We start from the raw sequence: 17028 nt of genomic DNA, 5'->3' as shown, positions 1-17028 counted from the left end.
CTCTGTTTGGTCCTGAACTATAACTTAGTCTCGCGATATCACATCCTGAACGTGACTCAAAATGGCGATGGAATACAAGCGCTAATTCACGAGCGGAGGTCTCAGCTGCAATCCGTGAATTAGTTACTTAAATACATCAAGAGATGGATATGCATAGAGAAGAAATAGCTTTGCGAATTAATTATTGTTGCAAATCTCAACATTGACTGTATTCAATCGTATAAGTTCCTGCTTAAACTCAGAAAGGAGACAGAAACTTCCTACCAGGTAAAAACGTCAACGGAAGCTAAGTTACTAGCATGGAAGCTAACATACAGCAAATTTATCTCACTGTAATTTAATATAAAAGAATTATGCAGTCGCTGAGTAGCTTTAAATTAATGCTGTTTTCACTTTGCTTTGAAGTTGTTGTATTTGAATGAATATACGTTTTGTGGCTTGTGTGTTGTAACGTATGTAGTTACTTGATGTTATTCCGTCGGAGTGGTTCACCCGCTTTCTGTGTAGTTCAGTGTGTTTGTTTACACACATGAAGTAGAAAACCACATTTAAAAGGTATTCATCCCTCATCAACCACCTGCGTCCTGTTACACTGAGTCAGAGTGGACGAAATCAGGTTTTTTGACAGTGATAACAGAAAAGACTTCGTTTTGTCAATCCCTGTGCTACAAATTCTGCCATATTTAGTTCAGATATTAAACTTTTAAGTGTCCCCTTCAAGTCGATATATAATTTAGGCAATTTATGTAGAAACCTGTGTCTTCCGTCTATGGCGATAGGACCGTATTATATTTATTTGGGCACTCCTAATCATTTTCTTGCCTAAAATCCTGTCAAATTGAGGTAAATGAACTGTACTTTTCAAGATATGCCAGAAATACAACTGACCTAATATTTAGTCTGGACTTGCTTCTTACTGCTTCATAACGTAGTTTGCCGTTGTTTTCCTGTTGTATTTGTGTTATCATGCACCTGCATGTCTTCCAGTGTGTGGCACTATGATCGGAAGATGTGGACCCATTGAGTGTCTATTATTGGCAGTGAAGCATTCAAGTATTGTGAAACCCAAAATGTCATAAGAAATTAAGGCTTTAGTAAAAAACTAGTTACCGCTAGACAGGTGGAATACATTTGTTTGAATTAATTTTTTTGTGTGTACATGTGAGAGGTGATATTCACACCTGTGTACTTTGTTAGCCATGGCGGAGGAACGCCGGCAGAAGCAGTGTTCGGTCGTCCTGCCCACAGAGTCCATGAAAGCCATGGCAGAGTCTATGGGAGTGGGGCAGTTGCAGGAGGAAAGCTGTGTAGCCCTAAGTGAAGAGGTCAGCTACAGGATAAAAGAAATTGCACAGGTAAATCATGGATGATTGAAGCACATGTTTTGTTTATGAGTCTGTAAATTGACCAGTAACCACCGTCACGAATGTCTTAATTTATGTACTATCTGATATGAGCTTTATTTTTAAATTCTGTTTGATGTCTTTCTCAACAGGATGCTCTCAAATTCATGCATCATGGGAAGAGACGTAAATTAACCACCAGTGACATAGATAACGCTCTCAAACTAAAAAATGTGGAGGTAAGGGAAGGAGAACGTGCATACTTTCATTTAAAGACTGTTTTTTTTTATTGCTCGATTAAAAACCTGATGGATGTTCTTAGAGGAAAGCATGAAGTGGGTCTTCTGGTCTGGTTTCTTTCTGAATTCTACATTCTATGTAAACCCCTCTCGTTATAGCCCCTGTATGGGTTCCAGTCGCAAGAGTTCATCCCTTTTCGCTTTGCGAGTGGTGGTGGAAGAGAGCTTCATTTCTATGAGGAAAAAGAAGTTGACCTCAGTGACATTATCAATACACCACTCCCCAGAGTTCCACTAGATGTGTCTCTCAAAGGTACATGTATAGTCAGTACTACATGCTGTGATACTCCAGGATATTGTATTGTCTTGATTTGGCAGCATGGTTTATAATCTTACACATACGCTTTTTTGATAATCCATAGCCCACTGGTTAAGTATTGAGGGTGTGCAACCAGCTATTCCAGAAAATCCACCACCAGGTGAGTCCTGCTTACCTTTTCTTCTCTTAAAAGACCAAAAGACATATGGAAGAACATTTAATGATTTGTCTCTATTTACTGCATTTCAGCACCAAAAGAACAGCAAAAGATTGAATCTACAGAGCCCCTCAAAGTTGTCAAACCCGGTCAGGAGGAGGATGGTACAATTCAAGGCAAGGGCCAAGGGGCAGCGGCTGCCGATGGAAAAGGTCAGTATCTCATGTTATATTGAAATTAAACTTTTCTCTGTTTTCTTCTCCTGATGCCCTAGATGGATTCAAATTTTCCAACCTGACACCATCAGCCCAATAACCAACTACTGCCGATATATTCATACTAGTGTGTGTGGGCGGCACACAAAGTGGGCGGGGCAGTCCTCACTCCCACTAGTGGTGAGAAGACGGGTTCTTTAAAGTTACCCGGTTCAGTTTGCCCACCTGCCACTACCAAACCAATTTATGAATGACTGTTTTGGTCCCTGTAATTTTAGCTGGGAGATGTGTGCAAGCATCGAGTTTGCTACATTCTTTTAGGATAATAAATAAACAAAATGAAAACACACAGTGTCAAGAAAGGAAACACTCTTAATTCACAGAGTTAGATGTGAAATTATTCTGGCTCTGCAAGCTGTTTTTTTTTTTCTCCCCCCCACTTCCTTTCTCTACTGTTGCTGGCCTCTCCGTGCTACTGGGTTAGCTTGCTAAATGAGAGTGTTGCTCTCACACAGTCTTTGGAGGCAGACCATTAATCTAGCAAAACTAAAAAAAAAGAAACTACCAGCAATGAACTGCAGATGGATCGCAGATTGCTGGTATACATTGGTCTAATCGCACAACCCTGCCCCCACTTTGCTTCTTTCGTTCCTCCTTAATGCTTCATAATTATGTTTGCCTCCTTCATCCCATGTTTATATCTGTCTCTTTTAGGAAAGGAGAAGGGTCTAATAAGGTTGAAGCCACGCAGCACCCACGAGCTGTCTGTGGAACAGCAGCTCTACTACAAGGAAATCACAGAAGCATGTGTTGGCTCCTGTGAAGCTAAGAGAGCTGTAAGTGTGGCCTGTCTATACATTTATGTTATTTATTTTATACATGTTGAGTGATAACAACACATTTTTATCAAATTTTCTTTTTGCAAGAAGTTATTTTTTTTGCAGACTAACAGGAAATCAGCACTTACAAAATTCTGTTATATTGTTGTGTTAACCTTGCTTGTCCGTCAATATTGTTTCATAAATGTTTCCCCTTGTCTCATTCAGGAAGCTTTACAGAGCATTGCTACAGATCCTGGACTGTATCAGATGCTTCCAAGATTCAGCACCTTTATTTCTGAAGGAGTGAGCTTGTTTTCAACTTTAAAATGCTTTGAAATTTAAGTCCCCTCATAAAAAAGGCCCAAGCATGTCTCTGCTGAACGTACTGACTTAATTCTCTCCTTAAAGGTTCGTGTAAATGTGGTGCAAAACAACTTGGCCCTGCTGATTTATCTCATGCGCATGGTCAAAGCTCTGATGGACAACCCCACTCTGTATTTGGAGAAATACGTGAGTGGAGAAAACAAACAAAATGTTATATTATTTACTTGAAGGTTACAATCTCAACACACACTTTCATTCTAATGTTATAATTTTTTTATCTGTATTTGTAGCTGCATGAGCTCATCCCAGCTGTGGTCACATGTATTGTGAGTAAGCAGCTGTGTTTGCGGCCAGATGTTGACAACCACTGGGCTCTACGGGACTTTGCTGCTCGCCTCATGGCCCAGAGTTGTAAAACCTTCAGTACTACGACCAACAACATCCAGTCCCGTATTACCAAGACTTTTACTAAGGTGGGTTTTTGTGTTGTATGTTTTGTTCCATGGATTATATTCGAAAAAAAATTCCAACCACCGATACAGTGTGTTTGGAATGATCACTTGTTCTATATCAGTATTATTCTTCTTGCATTTAACTTCCACACCACTGTTTAAAACACTTTGCAAACTAATCCAGACTGAATTGTTTCCTCAGAGTTGGTTGGATGACAAAACCCAGTGGACGACACGTTACGGCTGCATCGCTGGACTTGCTGAACTAGGAGCTGATGTGAGTGTGATTGTGTTTTCCTTGGGTCCTTGTCACTTTTACTCTCGTCGATCAACACCAACCTCCTGATTTTATCCTTTCTGCAGGTGATTAAGACGCTGATCCTGCCTCGGCTTACTGTAGAGGGTGCTCGCATTAAAGCAGTGATGGAAGGGCCAGTGGTCTCCAATATTGATAAGATAGGAGCTGACCATGTTCAAAGCCTCTTACTGGTAAAACATGAACTTCTGTGATCCTCTTTGTGTTTCTGCATTTAAATGTCGACTGTGTCTCAGAGATTGATACATTTGTAAGCTTAAACATTCAAAGCATTTCACAAAAACATGATATTCCCTACTACTTTTGTTTCATATACACAAAATGTGTTTGTTTTTCAAAGAAACACTGTGCAAGTGTTATTGCCAAGATACGACCTCAGCCTGACAACGTGGAGCAGTATCGGACAGACTATGGTTACCTCGGACCCATGCTTTGCTCCCACGTAATGAAGGCCAGGACTCAAGCAGCACTGCAAGCTCAACAAGTGAACAGAACCACATTAACAATCACCCAGGTACGTTTAATACTTGATGAACATATGTTTCAAGTATAGATAAATGTGAAAAAGCTGGAAAAAATACAGCTGCTGTTCTGTTGATGATGTTTTGTGTTATTTAGACATCACACAGACATAGTAGAATAACTTGTAACTAAACCAGCATGCAGCTGTTTCAGTAATGAGTGATGACTTTCTCTCTTGCAGCCTCGTCCCGCCCTTACAGTCTCACAAAGTGGGTTAAGTGGGTCGGCAGGGCCACGCACTCCAAGCATCATTAAGGTTCCAAGCTCCCTCACCCTGATGTCCCCTCGGCCGGGGACCCCATCACAGCCATCTCCCCCAGCAACAAAATACATCGTCATGGCAACCAGTGCAGGAGCCGCCTCAACTCAGCAGGTACTTTGATTTCTCGTCAACGTGGTGGAAATTTCCACAGTGTACCTTCACGTGCCTACTTTTATGAAATGAAATGATCAAAAATTAAACTTTAAAAAAATATATACTTAGCCTTTTTATTGTCATCTCAAAGCAAAATATGACTGAATAAAGACATGAACGTGTATATTTCTTGATTAATTATTGTTATTAGCGTAATTGGTGTTAAACTTCACAGGTCTCAATGTTAGTTTTCTGTCTATAAAAGCCAGAACTCAGTATGAATGGACACACGTTCCTTTATTCTCCCTCCAGGTAATCACCATCAGCTCTTCCCAGTCAGCCTCACCAGTCACTAGCACAGTTCCCAGTGCCACTTCGACCTTACAGCCTCTGGTAAAACTGGAGCCTGGCAGCGGCCCTGGACTGACCGGTTCACGACCTCTGCAGAAGTACATCGTGGTATCTTTGCCCTCGTCTGCCTCTTCCTCTTTGGAGACAAAGAGCTCTGTGCTACCAACCTCAATTTCCTCAACCCCAGTAGAAGCAGGGATGAAGCTAGACAGGTCCGAGTCTCCTGGAGCGAGTACACAGTCGCCACACTGAGACTTGTATAAGTAGCGGAGGTTTTTTTTTTACCATGTTGGTGCAGCTGAACACACAGGGAGGTTTGTTTGGGCTGAACTTGAAGGGGTGAACTCAGTGGTATGAAGGGGAATATCTGAACTCTTGACTGATAAAGAGCAAATGTGACAATGTAAATATGTTAATGCCCAATGAAAACTGAGGTCCATCTGTGACATCTGTAATGTTTCAGCTTATATTCTAATTGATTTCATGTTCTTTTTTTTTTTTTTACTCTAAAATAAATCAGATTTTGTATGAAATTCTTTATCTGGATGTGATTTCATATTTCTACTAAAGAAAAACACAATTTTGGTTCTACACCAATTATTGAACAACAAAATATCTTCCTGTATCTCATCCCTCGCCCTAGTCCCTCCCCTGTAGAGTGTGCAGCTAGGCTGCCATCCCCCCACCTTTACATGCTTACAGTCCATACCTGCAACAGTTGTCATACACAAACAAAAACACCCTGTTGCTCCCTATCAATTGTGGAAGATCTGCCCATGACCTTTACTTAAGTAAAATACTGTAATACTATAGTGTAAAAAAAATACTCTATTACGAGTACAGACTCTGCATTCAAGATTTAAGTAAAGGCATATACTGTAAATACTATATTATGTTGTTTGCATGTTTTATATGTAAATAACCAGTAGCCCAGTTATGTCTTATACAAGTGCCATAAATGTAAATACTTAAGTACAAGTACATTCCACTTGTGCCTCCTGCCAGCATGCGGCCAGACTTCAGATGTGAAGACATTAAAGTTTTAAAGAAGGTGAAAAATGTAAAGGTAAAAGACTGAAGACTTTCGTCAACTAAGACTCCCAGTGAGCATTGTGGTAAGAAACATCAAATCCGAGAATTTCTAACTCTATCAGGTACTGGTCGAAAAAACATTAGAAATGGTTTGAAGTTGTACTTGTTATAGTATGGCATAGTATGGGTTTTCGTTGCATGATTTAACACGTTACATGATTTAAATAACCAATTCAAACATATCTAAACACATATCTAAAATGTCACGTTTTGATTTACTTTATTTTATTTTGAAAACCAAATTGCAACACCGGAAGTGTTTCCTGTGTCTTCGGCGTGTTCAACGCGGTCAGTGATTTTACTCTTCCCTGAGGAAGACGACGGCCAGTTCTGACAAGATTAAGTGTGTTTGTTGTTGCTGCTTTTGTAGACATGAACTTCAAGATCCGGCCTGCAGCTAAAGAAGACTGCAAAGAAATATCGAGAATGATATTGGTGAGTATCGCGGGTTGTTAACTGAAGCTGAAGTAACTCCCGTGTTACCTGACATAACGTTATGCTGCGGTGAGTTATTACCTTCCCTCTGCTGATACCTGTCTTAAAACCCCTCTTTCGTCAGGAGTTGGCGGTTTTTGAAAACATGTCCGACCAAGTGAAGATCTCTTACGAAGGTAATTTTGCATTTAATGAGTGACCGAAATCTTATATAACACTATTATCTTATTAGACTCTTATCAACTGAGTCTGGATGACAGAAAACTTTTAAAAAGAGCTGTTCAGTGTCACAGTCTCATGTTTATTCATTATGTACAGAAATCATTTTTTCTGTCAGGCAGATTATTTAATACTGTTTTATGACTTTATCTTCTCAAGTGTGGCCCCTACAGGTAATTAGATTAGATCAGACTTTATGCAGCAGATCACAGCAGACATTCAGCAGGAAAAATACACGTGAAACTTAAACTTAAACAAAGTCACAGTTTAATGCATAGAAACAGGTTTGACCAAATGAACGGAACAGTAACGTCTGTTTTTTTTCCTGCTATGGCGTTTTCAGTGTCTGCTGTGCTGTGCCACCATGGCAGTCAACAGAAGTGGTTCTGGATTTGCCTCTTTGTGTCTGAAGTGTACAATGAGCAGTGCGAGATTATTTATTATAAAGTAAGCAGTGCAAAACCTTGCAAGCAGATGGGTAGATAATAACAGGAGTCCAGTAATGAGTAATGATAGCATCAGTTTGCTAAACAGGAGTGGAGGTGTTGCATCTTGTGCAGGAGAGGATCAGAGTCCTTGCAGAAAATGTTCAAAAATATTTTTTTATGGGCGAGTCAGGGGCAGCTCTTTCTGGGGCGTTGCCCTCCAATCATAGGGTTGGTGGTTTGATCCCAAAATTGTTTGAATCTCTGGTCCTACCAGCAAGCTGAAGAGCATGCCACACAACACTAGTATATGAGTGACGAGGTAGAATTTCTGCCGACTGAAGACAGTATGACAGGTGATGAAGGCATAATATGTCATGTGGGAACGCTGTGCGCCAATAAAAAGACAATAGAGGAAAAAACATCCAAGACATAACTTTGCAAAAGTTCTATGAGGCAGGAAATGCATTCAACATGTTGTAAACAACTTAGCTGGGGTAGAAGCTGGAGATTTCGATGTAAACCTTTGAGATGTACAGCAGGAGGATGTGATCCACAGCTGCAGGGATGTAACATCTTTACAACCTGTTGGCTGCCTGTTGAAGTACTTTCAAGCAATGTGTACAAAAATAGAATTATTCCTCAAGCGTCTGAAGTGTTGATGTTTTTGGTGTGTCTTGTCACTCAGCTTTCTGATCAATACTAATGATACTTCTAATGGAAAGATGAAATGTTTGTATCTGGGTAAATGATCTGTCTTGTTTTGCTTGTTAGAGCTGGAGCGTGATGGTTTCTGCGAGAACCCCTTCTTTGAATGCCTCATTGCAGAAGTACCTGAGGAGCATAAATCAAGAGACGGTAAAGTGTTGATCAAACCCTTTCCATGCTGGTCCTTCTCCCATCAGGCAGCTCAGCTTTGAACTTGTTGGTGTCTTGCACAGATAAAAAGAGATTTGCGCCGCTGCAGTTCAGATATGCCCATTTAGTATCAAACAAATCATGACGGTGAGTCAAGTGCTGTCTCTTATATCAGCGGTGTCAGATGTTGTTCATCTCTTTCCTCCATTCATCCATCCATCCATCCATCCATCTTCTTCCGCTTATCTGGGGCCGGGTCATGGAGGGAGCAGTCTAAGCGGGGATGCCCAGACTTCCCTCTCCCCAGACAATTCCTCCAGCTCTTCCGGGGGGACTCCAAGGCGTTCCCAGGCCAGCCGAGCGACATAGTCCCTCCAGCGTTCTCAGGGGCCTCTTCCTGGAAGGCGTCCAGGAGGCATCCAATATAGATGCCTTAGCTGGCTCTTCTTGACGTGGAGGAGCAGCGGCTCTACTCTGAGCTTCTCCCGAGTGACAGAGCTCCTCACCATATCTCTAAGGGAGCGCCCCGCCACCCTGCGGAGGAAACCCATTTCAGTGGCTTGTATCCGAGATCTTGTTCTTTCGGACATGACCCAAAATTCATGACCATAGGTGAGGGTACGAATGTAGATTGACTGGTAAATCCAGAGCTTTGCCTTTCGGCTCAGCTCCTTCTTCACCACAATAGACCAGTACAATCTCGCACTCGGAGCTTCCCACCTCCACTGTAAACAGTATTGGCATTGTACTGCTTCCCCGTTCTGAGGAGCCGTACGGTTTGCCAGAATCTCTTTGAGGCTGACCGGTAATCCTTGATGGCCTCCCCGAACTTTTCCCATACCAGAGTTTTTGCTTCCACAACTGCCTGTGCCGCATCACGCTTGGCTTGCCAGTACCCGTCATCTGCCTCAGGAGTCCCACGAACCAACCGAGCTCGATAGGACTCCTTCTTCAGCTTGACGGCATCCCTTACTTCCGGTGTCCACCACCGGGTTTGGGGATTGTCGCCAGGACAGGCACCAGAGACCTTATGGCCACAGCTCCGAACAACTGCGTCAACAATGGAGGTGGAGAACATGGTCCATTCGGACTGAATGTCGCCAACCTTCCCCAGGGTCAAAGCTCTCCCGGAGGTGCGAGATGAAAACCCCTCTGACAGAGGGTTCCGCCAGACGTTCCCACAGACCCTCACTATCCGTTTGGGCCTGCCAAATCTGTCCAGCTTTCTCCTTCGCCAGTGGATCAAACTCACCAACAGGTGGTGATCAGTTGACAGCTCAGCTCCTCTCTTCAACCGAGTGTCCAAGACATACGGCCGAAGGTCAGATGACACGGCCACGAAGTCGATCATAGGCTCCGGCCTAGGGTGGACAAACTGTGACTAGCACTGAAGTCCATTACAGAACACCACTCGGGTTCAGATCAGGAAGGCCGTTCCTCCCAATCACGCCCCTCCAGGTAACACTGTCGCTGCCCACATGACAGTTGAAGTCCCCCAGTAGAACAATGGAGTCGCCAGTCTGAGCAATTTCCAGCGTCCCTCCCATGAACTCCAAGAAAGTACTCTACACTGCTGCTCGGCCCATAGCGCGAAACAACAGTGAGGCACCTGTCCCCAAGGTGGGGGGCTACAAGCAAGCCCACACCAGCCCGCTGCCTCTCACCGTGGGCAACTCCACAGTAGAAGAGAGTACAACTTCTCTCGAGGAGTTGGGTTCCAGAACCCAGACTGTGCGTGGAGGTGAGCCCAAATATCTCTAGCCGGTACCGCTAGACCTCCCAGACTACCCTGCCCCCCCCCCAGCGAGGTGACATTCCATGTCCCCAGTGCCAGATTCAGAGTCCAGGGATTGGGCCTGCCACCCAAATCCCATCGCCTTGGCGATGGGCCACTGGGGGGCGTGCTTCCAGCTCCTAGGATCTTTCAAGTACTCAAACCCCTCCACCACAATAAGGTGGCAGTTCAAGATTGTTTTTTGCAAGGCACAAACATGCTTCCACTCCATTTGTGGTCATTTAGATTTTGTAGGCATTTTTCTTGCTTGTCTTTTTCATTGCTGGCTTCCTTTTGTTCTTATAGGATTCACGGTTGTTGGATACGCCCTTTACTTCTACACTTACAGCACGTGGAAGGGACCGTCAGTATATTTGGAGGACCTGTATGTGATGCCAGAATTCAGAGGTACAATATGTGCATTGTTGTTAACAAAGCCTGAAAATTGTGTTGAATTATCATTTCTTAGTGCTGCCTCTTTCTGTCAATGTTTGGTAAAAATATGTTCCAACTCGTTTCTTGTTTCCTGGTACAGGAAAAGGCCTCGGCAAGAGTTTGCTGAGCAGTGTCGCTCAGGTAAGAGTGGTGTCGTTGCCCGCTAAAGGCCACTTTCCTGAAAAGGTCAAGTTTGATTGCAGCTTTGAACGTATTGATCTTTTTGTGCCCTGTATGATTAACTAATAGACTTGCGTTTGCTCAGGTGGGGAAGAAGAAGCAGTGTGTGCGGCTGCAGCTGTCTGTGTTAGACTGGAATACTCCCTCTCGAGACTTCTATGCTGCTAAAGGAGCTCAGGACCTCACCGTCAGCGAAGGCTGGCACTTTATACGTTTTGACGGACAAAGTCTGGATAATTTAGCAAATGAGGCACCTAAAGATTAGAAGTTTGCCAAGAAAACGTGTGCCTTGCTGTGAAGAAAAAAAATGGTTTGTTTTCTTCCATAAACATTCTCCGTTCATAAGACAGTCCAGATTCAGCCTCACCGCACCTGCTTCTCCTCTCCAAAATCATGTCCTGATTTAAAGCTGTTCATATTTACTAGAAGCTATGTTTAATTTATCAATATGATTTTTTGTATTCTAATTTCATTAAAGTACCTTTGACCTTGATCAATTTTGAACGCGTGGTTGCATATGGTAAAGCTTTACCACTTTAAAATCTGTAAAATCAATTTACAGATATTTAAGTTTGCAGAGATCATTTCCTACAAACGTGTGCATGTCATTTACCAACACTTTTGTATGTATAAGGAAACAAAAGAGATTGCCTTCATCATAAGTTGGACACAGTCCAGTCATGATGTTTTTAATCTTTGTGGGATCTGGGGAAAGTTGGTGAGGACTTTCTTCTCCCAGCAGCTCAATATGATTTGATCTGAGGAAATCCAAACCCAAATGTGACACCGTATACTTCCACTAGGTGGCACATTTAACCAACTGATGTGTTTTTGCTCCTTCTGTATGATCTGTTCCCTGATGAAGGTGAGAAACTGTAAAAGCAGGAAGTCAGAGTCAGATGGCTTGCTGTTTGGTTTTGGAAGAAACCACTGTTGGTCATACAGACAGTACATGTCACAACACACATGATATAATCTGACAACTCTGAGAAGAGCAGGCAGCCAAGAAATGTTGTGGCTCAGTGGGCGACACGTTCAGCCCTGTGTCATGAGCACAATCTGCTTTGGTTGAAGGAGTCAAAGGAGAGGATGATGTGCACACAAGCATTGTAACCCAAAGCTCCTTTATCGAAACATGTCAGCCGGTATTTTTTTTGTTAATCATCAAAATGATATTTATTTGTGTATAAAACATATTGACATCCACAGAAGCACATTTAAAATCACGGAATCAAGGAAACTGTATGACATTACATTTAAAATATACACACAAAACCATGCCACAAAACGATTAAAATGCACAAAAGCTATGTTTTCATATATTTCAGCCCTGTTGCTCAAGTGTTCTGGGTCAGGTGAGAGTGAAACCCCTGCCCCACCATGATTATATACTGGACCAGTATAGACAATCACAGTACACCAGGAGCTGCAAGTTAAAATGACAAATTTCCTTCATGAATCCTTCAATGGATCACATTTGCTCCTCATGTAGCACAGCCACAAAATGGTTTGTGGAAGGGGTGACGTGCACCTGCTGATCTTACTCAACCAGAAAACCTGAGGCAGGTTTGAGGGTGTGTGGGTCTAGGAAACAGTTACAAGTCATTGTATCACAAAATCCTGTGTTCCTAGTCATAAGCACAAGGGTTTTTTTTTTTTTAAACTTAAAACCTTATGTAAAATAATGCTCTCAAAGTATTACATCCTCTAACACTATTTCTAAATTACAGCAGTGATCAACACTTAGCACTTCTTTCCATTTAGACTGTCACAGGTTTCATTATATTGCAGTTTCTCTCAATAAACCCATAGTAAGTTAGTACGGTACACAGATGCAATTTTCACAGTACATAAACATCACAAATTCATCTATAGTAAATATGATAAATCAAGACTACTGCTCTTAAACTATACAGTGATCATGAGTCTGTCCATTATAAATGCTGCCCTCTCACAGGTCATTCAGAATAATAAACATTGTTAATTTTTCTCTTAAAACAATTACGAGCAGCCTTCCAATCCAGCTGGCCTTCCCTCCACAGTCCCCTCTCAGACATACGCGTTTCTTCCATAGTTGCTTGGGACAGACTGAGACGTCGCCACAGTTGACAGCACGTGTCCTCTGGAGGATGGTTGGTATGGATACGGCCTAAAAGACAACACATGTGTTTCAGTCTGCAGAATATGCACCACTTCTACGAAACCCAGTGAATTGATGCCGAACCTCTCAGTGACGCAAACTCACATTTTTTCATTGGGTGTTTTGAGCTTGCAGGCACACATCAGGCACGAGCCTCCACAAATGGCAAGTACTGCCGAAGACCAGCCGATATACAAGCCCTCTCCAATCTCATACCTGTGGTGTAATAACATTTAACGTACACGTCTCGATGTATTAGCACTGAATCCACTGTAAACAACAACGTCACATTGTGCTGTTGAGCTGTGGCTCCCCTGAAATACTGATGCAGACCGTATTGACTTACTTTGTCCCTGGATAGAACTGGTCAAAGAACTGCTGGGTGATGTTGGCCGCATACCAAGATATGGCAATCATGGTGCAAATCCCTGCAAAACATTGTTTACTTTAGACAAGTGAGATGTTTTTTCAATGCAAACAACACGCAGTTACAAGCTGAGATAAAAGGTCAAAACCTTTTAAGGGTTTGAACAGCATTTGGTAGAGGTAGTAAAGTGATAATAGGAGTAAAACTGTAAAACCTGATGGGGCTAAAATAATTTCATGCAAAGTTATGAGATGATTTATGAGGCCTGTCAAATGAAACAAAGGTACCTGCTAATAGCTGCACAAATCAGTTTGTTGCAAGGTGAGACTGCGCCTTTATAACCACTCCTACAAGTTATATCTGAATAGGAAATTATTACTATGTACATAAAATCAAAATAAACATAGTAATGATTTTTAATAGCCCTTCAAATTAATCTGAAATAGATAGCAAGGTTAATTTTCCTCCTCTTCCTGCATCACTCTTTACGTAGTGTGACCTCTTCTCACAATCCAGATAGCTTTGATAATGGCAGGCTTTAGTGCATCAGGAGGTTGTTAGAATAAGGATAACCTTTTGAACTGTGACCCATTTTATGACGGCTCGTAATCTGTACACAGAGATTGGAGGTCTGGGTGTTTTCTGCTCCAAAAGAAGTGAGACTATACGTCTAATGTTGGACATTTTAAGCCATTCCAAGTCATTTTAAAGTACTTTAAACTGCAGTGACCTCTCTTTACAAACACATTTGAATTGACTTCTGAACGTTTCCTCGTCCTTGTTTTGTTACTTTACATCCTTCCTGAAGTCTTTACCCTGTAGTAAAAAGAACACTCCTCCGATTGCGGCGATCCGCCCCTTCAGCACGTAGTTTTCGCCTCCTATTTTTGAGCATTGCATTCCTACGAGAGTAGCCACGAGCCCGAACGTCCCAAACACAATGGCAGCAATCATGAGTGCCCGGGAGGCCTGGATGTACCCTGTGTGCAAACATAAATACATACAGTTATTTGTAATAATGTGTTCCAGACACACATAAATCAGTATATTATAATACAAGCATTAAAAAAAAAAATCGAATGGACAGTGGAATGAATAAAATCAAGCATCACGTTTCTTACTGTGTTAAAAATGAATGCTTTAGCTACGGAGACGACGTTCACTGTCGATGGAGGTGTAAGCCCCCTACAACCCTGCTTCTATGAGCGCAGGGTTGTAGGGGGCAGAGGGGAAAGGTCAGAAGCCACGACACTGAACCCAAAATATTTTCTATTCTCTGTCTATCCAAACATCCAGCATTTTCCAGCAGATAAATATCGACATATATCGCTCTGAGGCTCAGTGAGAGAAATCTCAGCTGGATGGGTTTGGGCTCATGGATTTGATTCCTTACTGATGCACCAACTCTCAATCCTCCAGATATATGTAAGTGTGTGTGAAAGGTATAGCATGTTTCTACAGGTATATACAGACTAACTTGTCTATTGTATCACTTTGGTAAATGTTCACGTTTGCATTTATTTGAACTGATACCTGAACAGTTTTGGCCAAAGTGGTTAAAATCAGGTTTAAGTTTGTCTGGGTTCACTGTGGTTGTCCTTGCATATCCTCTCTCCTTTTATCATATCTTGTAGTACCCCCCACTTCTATATATTGTAGCCATTACAGTCGATTGCTCCTGACAGGCTTTCAAAGGTACACAAGATCCCATCTGGAGGAAATCAGTGGCGGTGGTATCAGATTCGAACGACAATGTTTTGGTTTGTTTTTTGTTAAGAAATCTGTTAGAAACACAACATTTAGAATATATGAAGTGTCTTTAATAGGAAAGTCTTACCTGTTTTCTACGTGACAGTCTCATAATAATAATCTGATTCCTGGTGTGAGTGGATTAGTATTTGAGCCAGATAAGTAGTCATCAATACTAATAAAACAATTTCTGTGTTGGCCACGTACCATTAAGCGCGAGCAAAGATGGAAAATCCCGGCAGTTATGGACTCCTGTAGAGTCAGTTGCACAGGACATCCATAGGTTTTCATAGATGGTTGATGTGGTGATAACGTTACCGTCCACTGTGGAGACCTTCCAGTTTCGGTTTGGAAGGGCGACCCCGACCATCAGCCAGGCCAGAAACCCCAGGAAGAAGGCAAAAGCTTCCACTATCGCGTTCATTATTTCCTTGTCTCTTGTGTCCAACCCGCGTAGTTATCCAGAGAGAGAAACACTTTATACAAACGTTGACCCTCCACGCTATCTTCCTGCACAAACGTGCAGATTTGTTGGCCCCAAAGTTTCAGTGTGCCTGACCGATTCCCACCAACACCCGAGCTAAGATGCTACAGAAAACTCCAAATCAATGATTAATTCCAGATAGCCCACTTATGATTTCCCCTATTATCCTCAACTCTATTGAACCTTTTCAAAGACTCCAAATGTTTACCCAACTTAAGTGACAACAGAGAGGTGAAGTCCAACCTTCCAACCTGCTTACCAACGTCTATAGACTTCAAGCTATTTGTCACCTTTTGACATCCGCTTTGAACGCTGTGTCAATAATATCAAACCGTTATTGATGGGATTCAACTGAGGTTGTGGCTCCTCACTTCGCCCTGCGTCCGAGGGATGATGGGAAAGCTCGTGGCAGTGAGGGGTGAGGGTGCATCCCCGCATACCGACCTGCAGGTGACCAGGTTTGCTGCCCCTCAGATAAACCTGTTTGCTTATCTTAACTGAGCCCAAAAGACTTGTCTTCATTAGTTTAACAAATGTCGTTTGTTTTCTGGCCTTTATCATCACGGTGATGAAGGACCACTGAAGCCTTTTGGCCACACATGCAAAAACCATTTCACTCGCTCTGGTCCAGATGGTTTAAACCCAAACACGAGAGTCATTTGACTGAAGTGCTTTACGTCAAACTTTCTGCACATTTCTAAAGACATCGTTTTAGTAGTTTTCTACTGGATTACACAGTGTCAACAAGAGCAAAGTACCATTTCACTAGCACGAAGAACAGCTTGACTTACCTGCTTATTAAATACAGCATGCAATCACCATGTTTTAAATGGCAGTTCTAAATGGGTGTCCAACATGCATTGCATTCAGTTCAATGGAAACAGTGGAATAAGAGCACCTGGGCAGGATAATGATAAGGCTGGTTGATAATGAGGCTCTTTCCTTTTACTGAGACTGTACAAACCGAAGATATAATGCAGTCACGTACAATCCATAGTTCTGAACTCCTCTCATGTGTACAACCTCAACAAAAAATAACTTTAACTGAGCTGTGGGATTGCACAGCTGCTGCTTTTTGTCACATCACTACGGATTACAACACAGGCATTGCATTACATAGTGTATGTATATTATCTTTCTTGTTGTGAATGTCCTGTCAGAGTCTGTATGTATAGTTTGTGATGATTTACAGAAGAAGAAAAGTGCGTGCCTCCATCAGTCAGAGAGAATAAAGCTGTATTTCTCTCAGTATGACGTCATAGATTAGAAAATGCATACTCAGCTGTTACACAAAGCTGAATCATTAGAGAAAAACTGAAAACATTAGTAAAAATACTAAAAGAATCTCAAGCAAGTTGTTATTAGTGCCTATTAAGAGATATATGATATGATATGTTCATTTTTTGTTAACAGCAGATCAACTTTCAGTGACTTTTCTAGTATTTTGTAATGTACA

The 17028-nt window shown here is 42.1% G+C and overlaps 3 protein-coding genes across 3 annotated transcripts; 2 read left to right on the top strand and 1 right to left on the bottom strand.

Annotated features, from left to right (window-relative positions):
* The first annotated feature begins 71 nt into the window (after positions 1-71).
* On the top strand, positions 72-5935 carry taf6 (TAF6 RNA polymerase II, TATA box binding protein (TBP)-associated factor). Its single transcript, XM_041952108.1, has 15 exons — positions 72-267; positions 1198-1355; positions 1496-1582; positions 1742-1895; positions 2005-2061; positions 2151-2270; positions 2988-3109; positions 3320-3397; positions 3503-3604; positions 3709-3891; positions 4073-4147; positions 4234-4359; positions 4527-4700; positions 4890-5081; positions 5376-5935. The coding sequence occupies exons 2-15, from the start codon at positions 1200-1202 to the stop codon at positions 5664-5666; spliced, it is 1917 nt and encodes a 638-aa protein (XP_041808042.1). The 5' UTR covers positions 72-267; positions 1198-1199; the 3' UTR covers positions 5667-5935.
* Positions 5936-6804: 869 nt separating this feature from the next.
* Positions 6805-11319, top strand: sat2b (spermidine/spermine N1-acetyltransferase family member 2b). Its single transcript, XM_041952438.1, has 6 exons — positions 6805-6941; positions 7066-7117; positions 8360-8443; positions 10524-10625; positions 10753-10793; positions 10918-11319. Exons 1-6 carry the CDS (start codon positions 6879-6881, stop codon positions 11095-11097), a joined length of 522 nt encoding a protein of 173 aa, XP_041808372.1. The 5' UTR covers positions 6805-6878; the 3' UTR covers positions 11098-11319.
* Positions 11320-12881: 1562 nt separating this feature from the next.
* cldn15b (claudin 15b) lies at positions 12882-15512 on the bottom strand. The gene is made up of 5 exons (XM_041952829.1): positions 15296-15512; positions 14155-14319; positions 13319-13400; positions 13078-13188; positions 12882-12981 (listed from the first exon to the last, which is right to left on the bottom strand). The coding sequence occupies exons 1-5, from the start codon at positions 15510-15512 to the stop codon at positions 12882-12884; spliced, it is 675 nt and encodes a 224-aa protein (XP_041808763.1).
* Between the last annotated feature and the right edge of the window lie 1516 nt (positions 15513-17028).

This window comes from Chelmon rostratus, chromosome 14 (assembly GCF_017976325.1).
Source record: "Chelmon rostratus isolate fCheRos1 chromosome 14, fCheRos1.pri, whole genome shotgun sequence".
NCBI classification, from domain to species: domain Eukaryota; kingdom Metazoa; phylum Chordata; class Actinopteri; order Chaetodontiformes; family Chaetodontidae; genus Chelmon; species Chelmon rostratus.
This window is presented reverse-complemented; position numbering and strand designations above follow the sequence as displayed.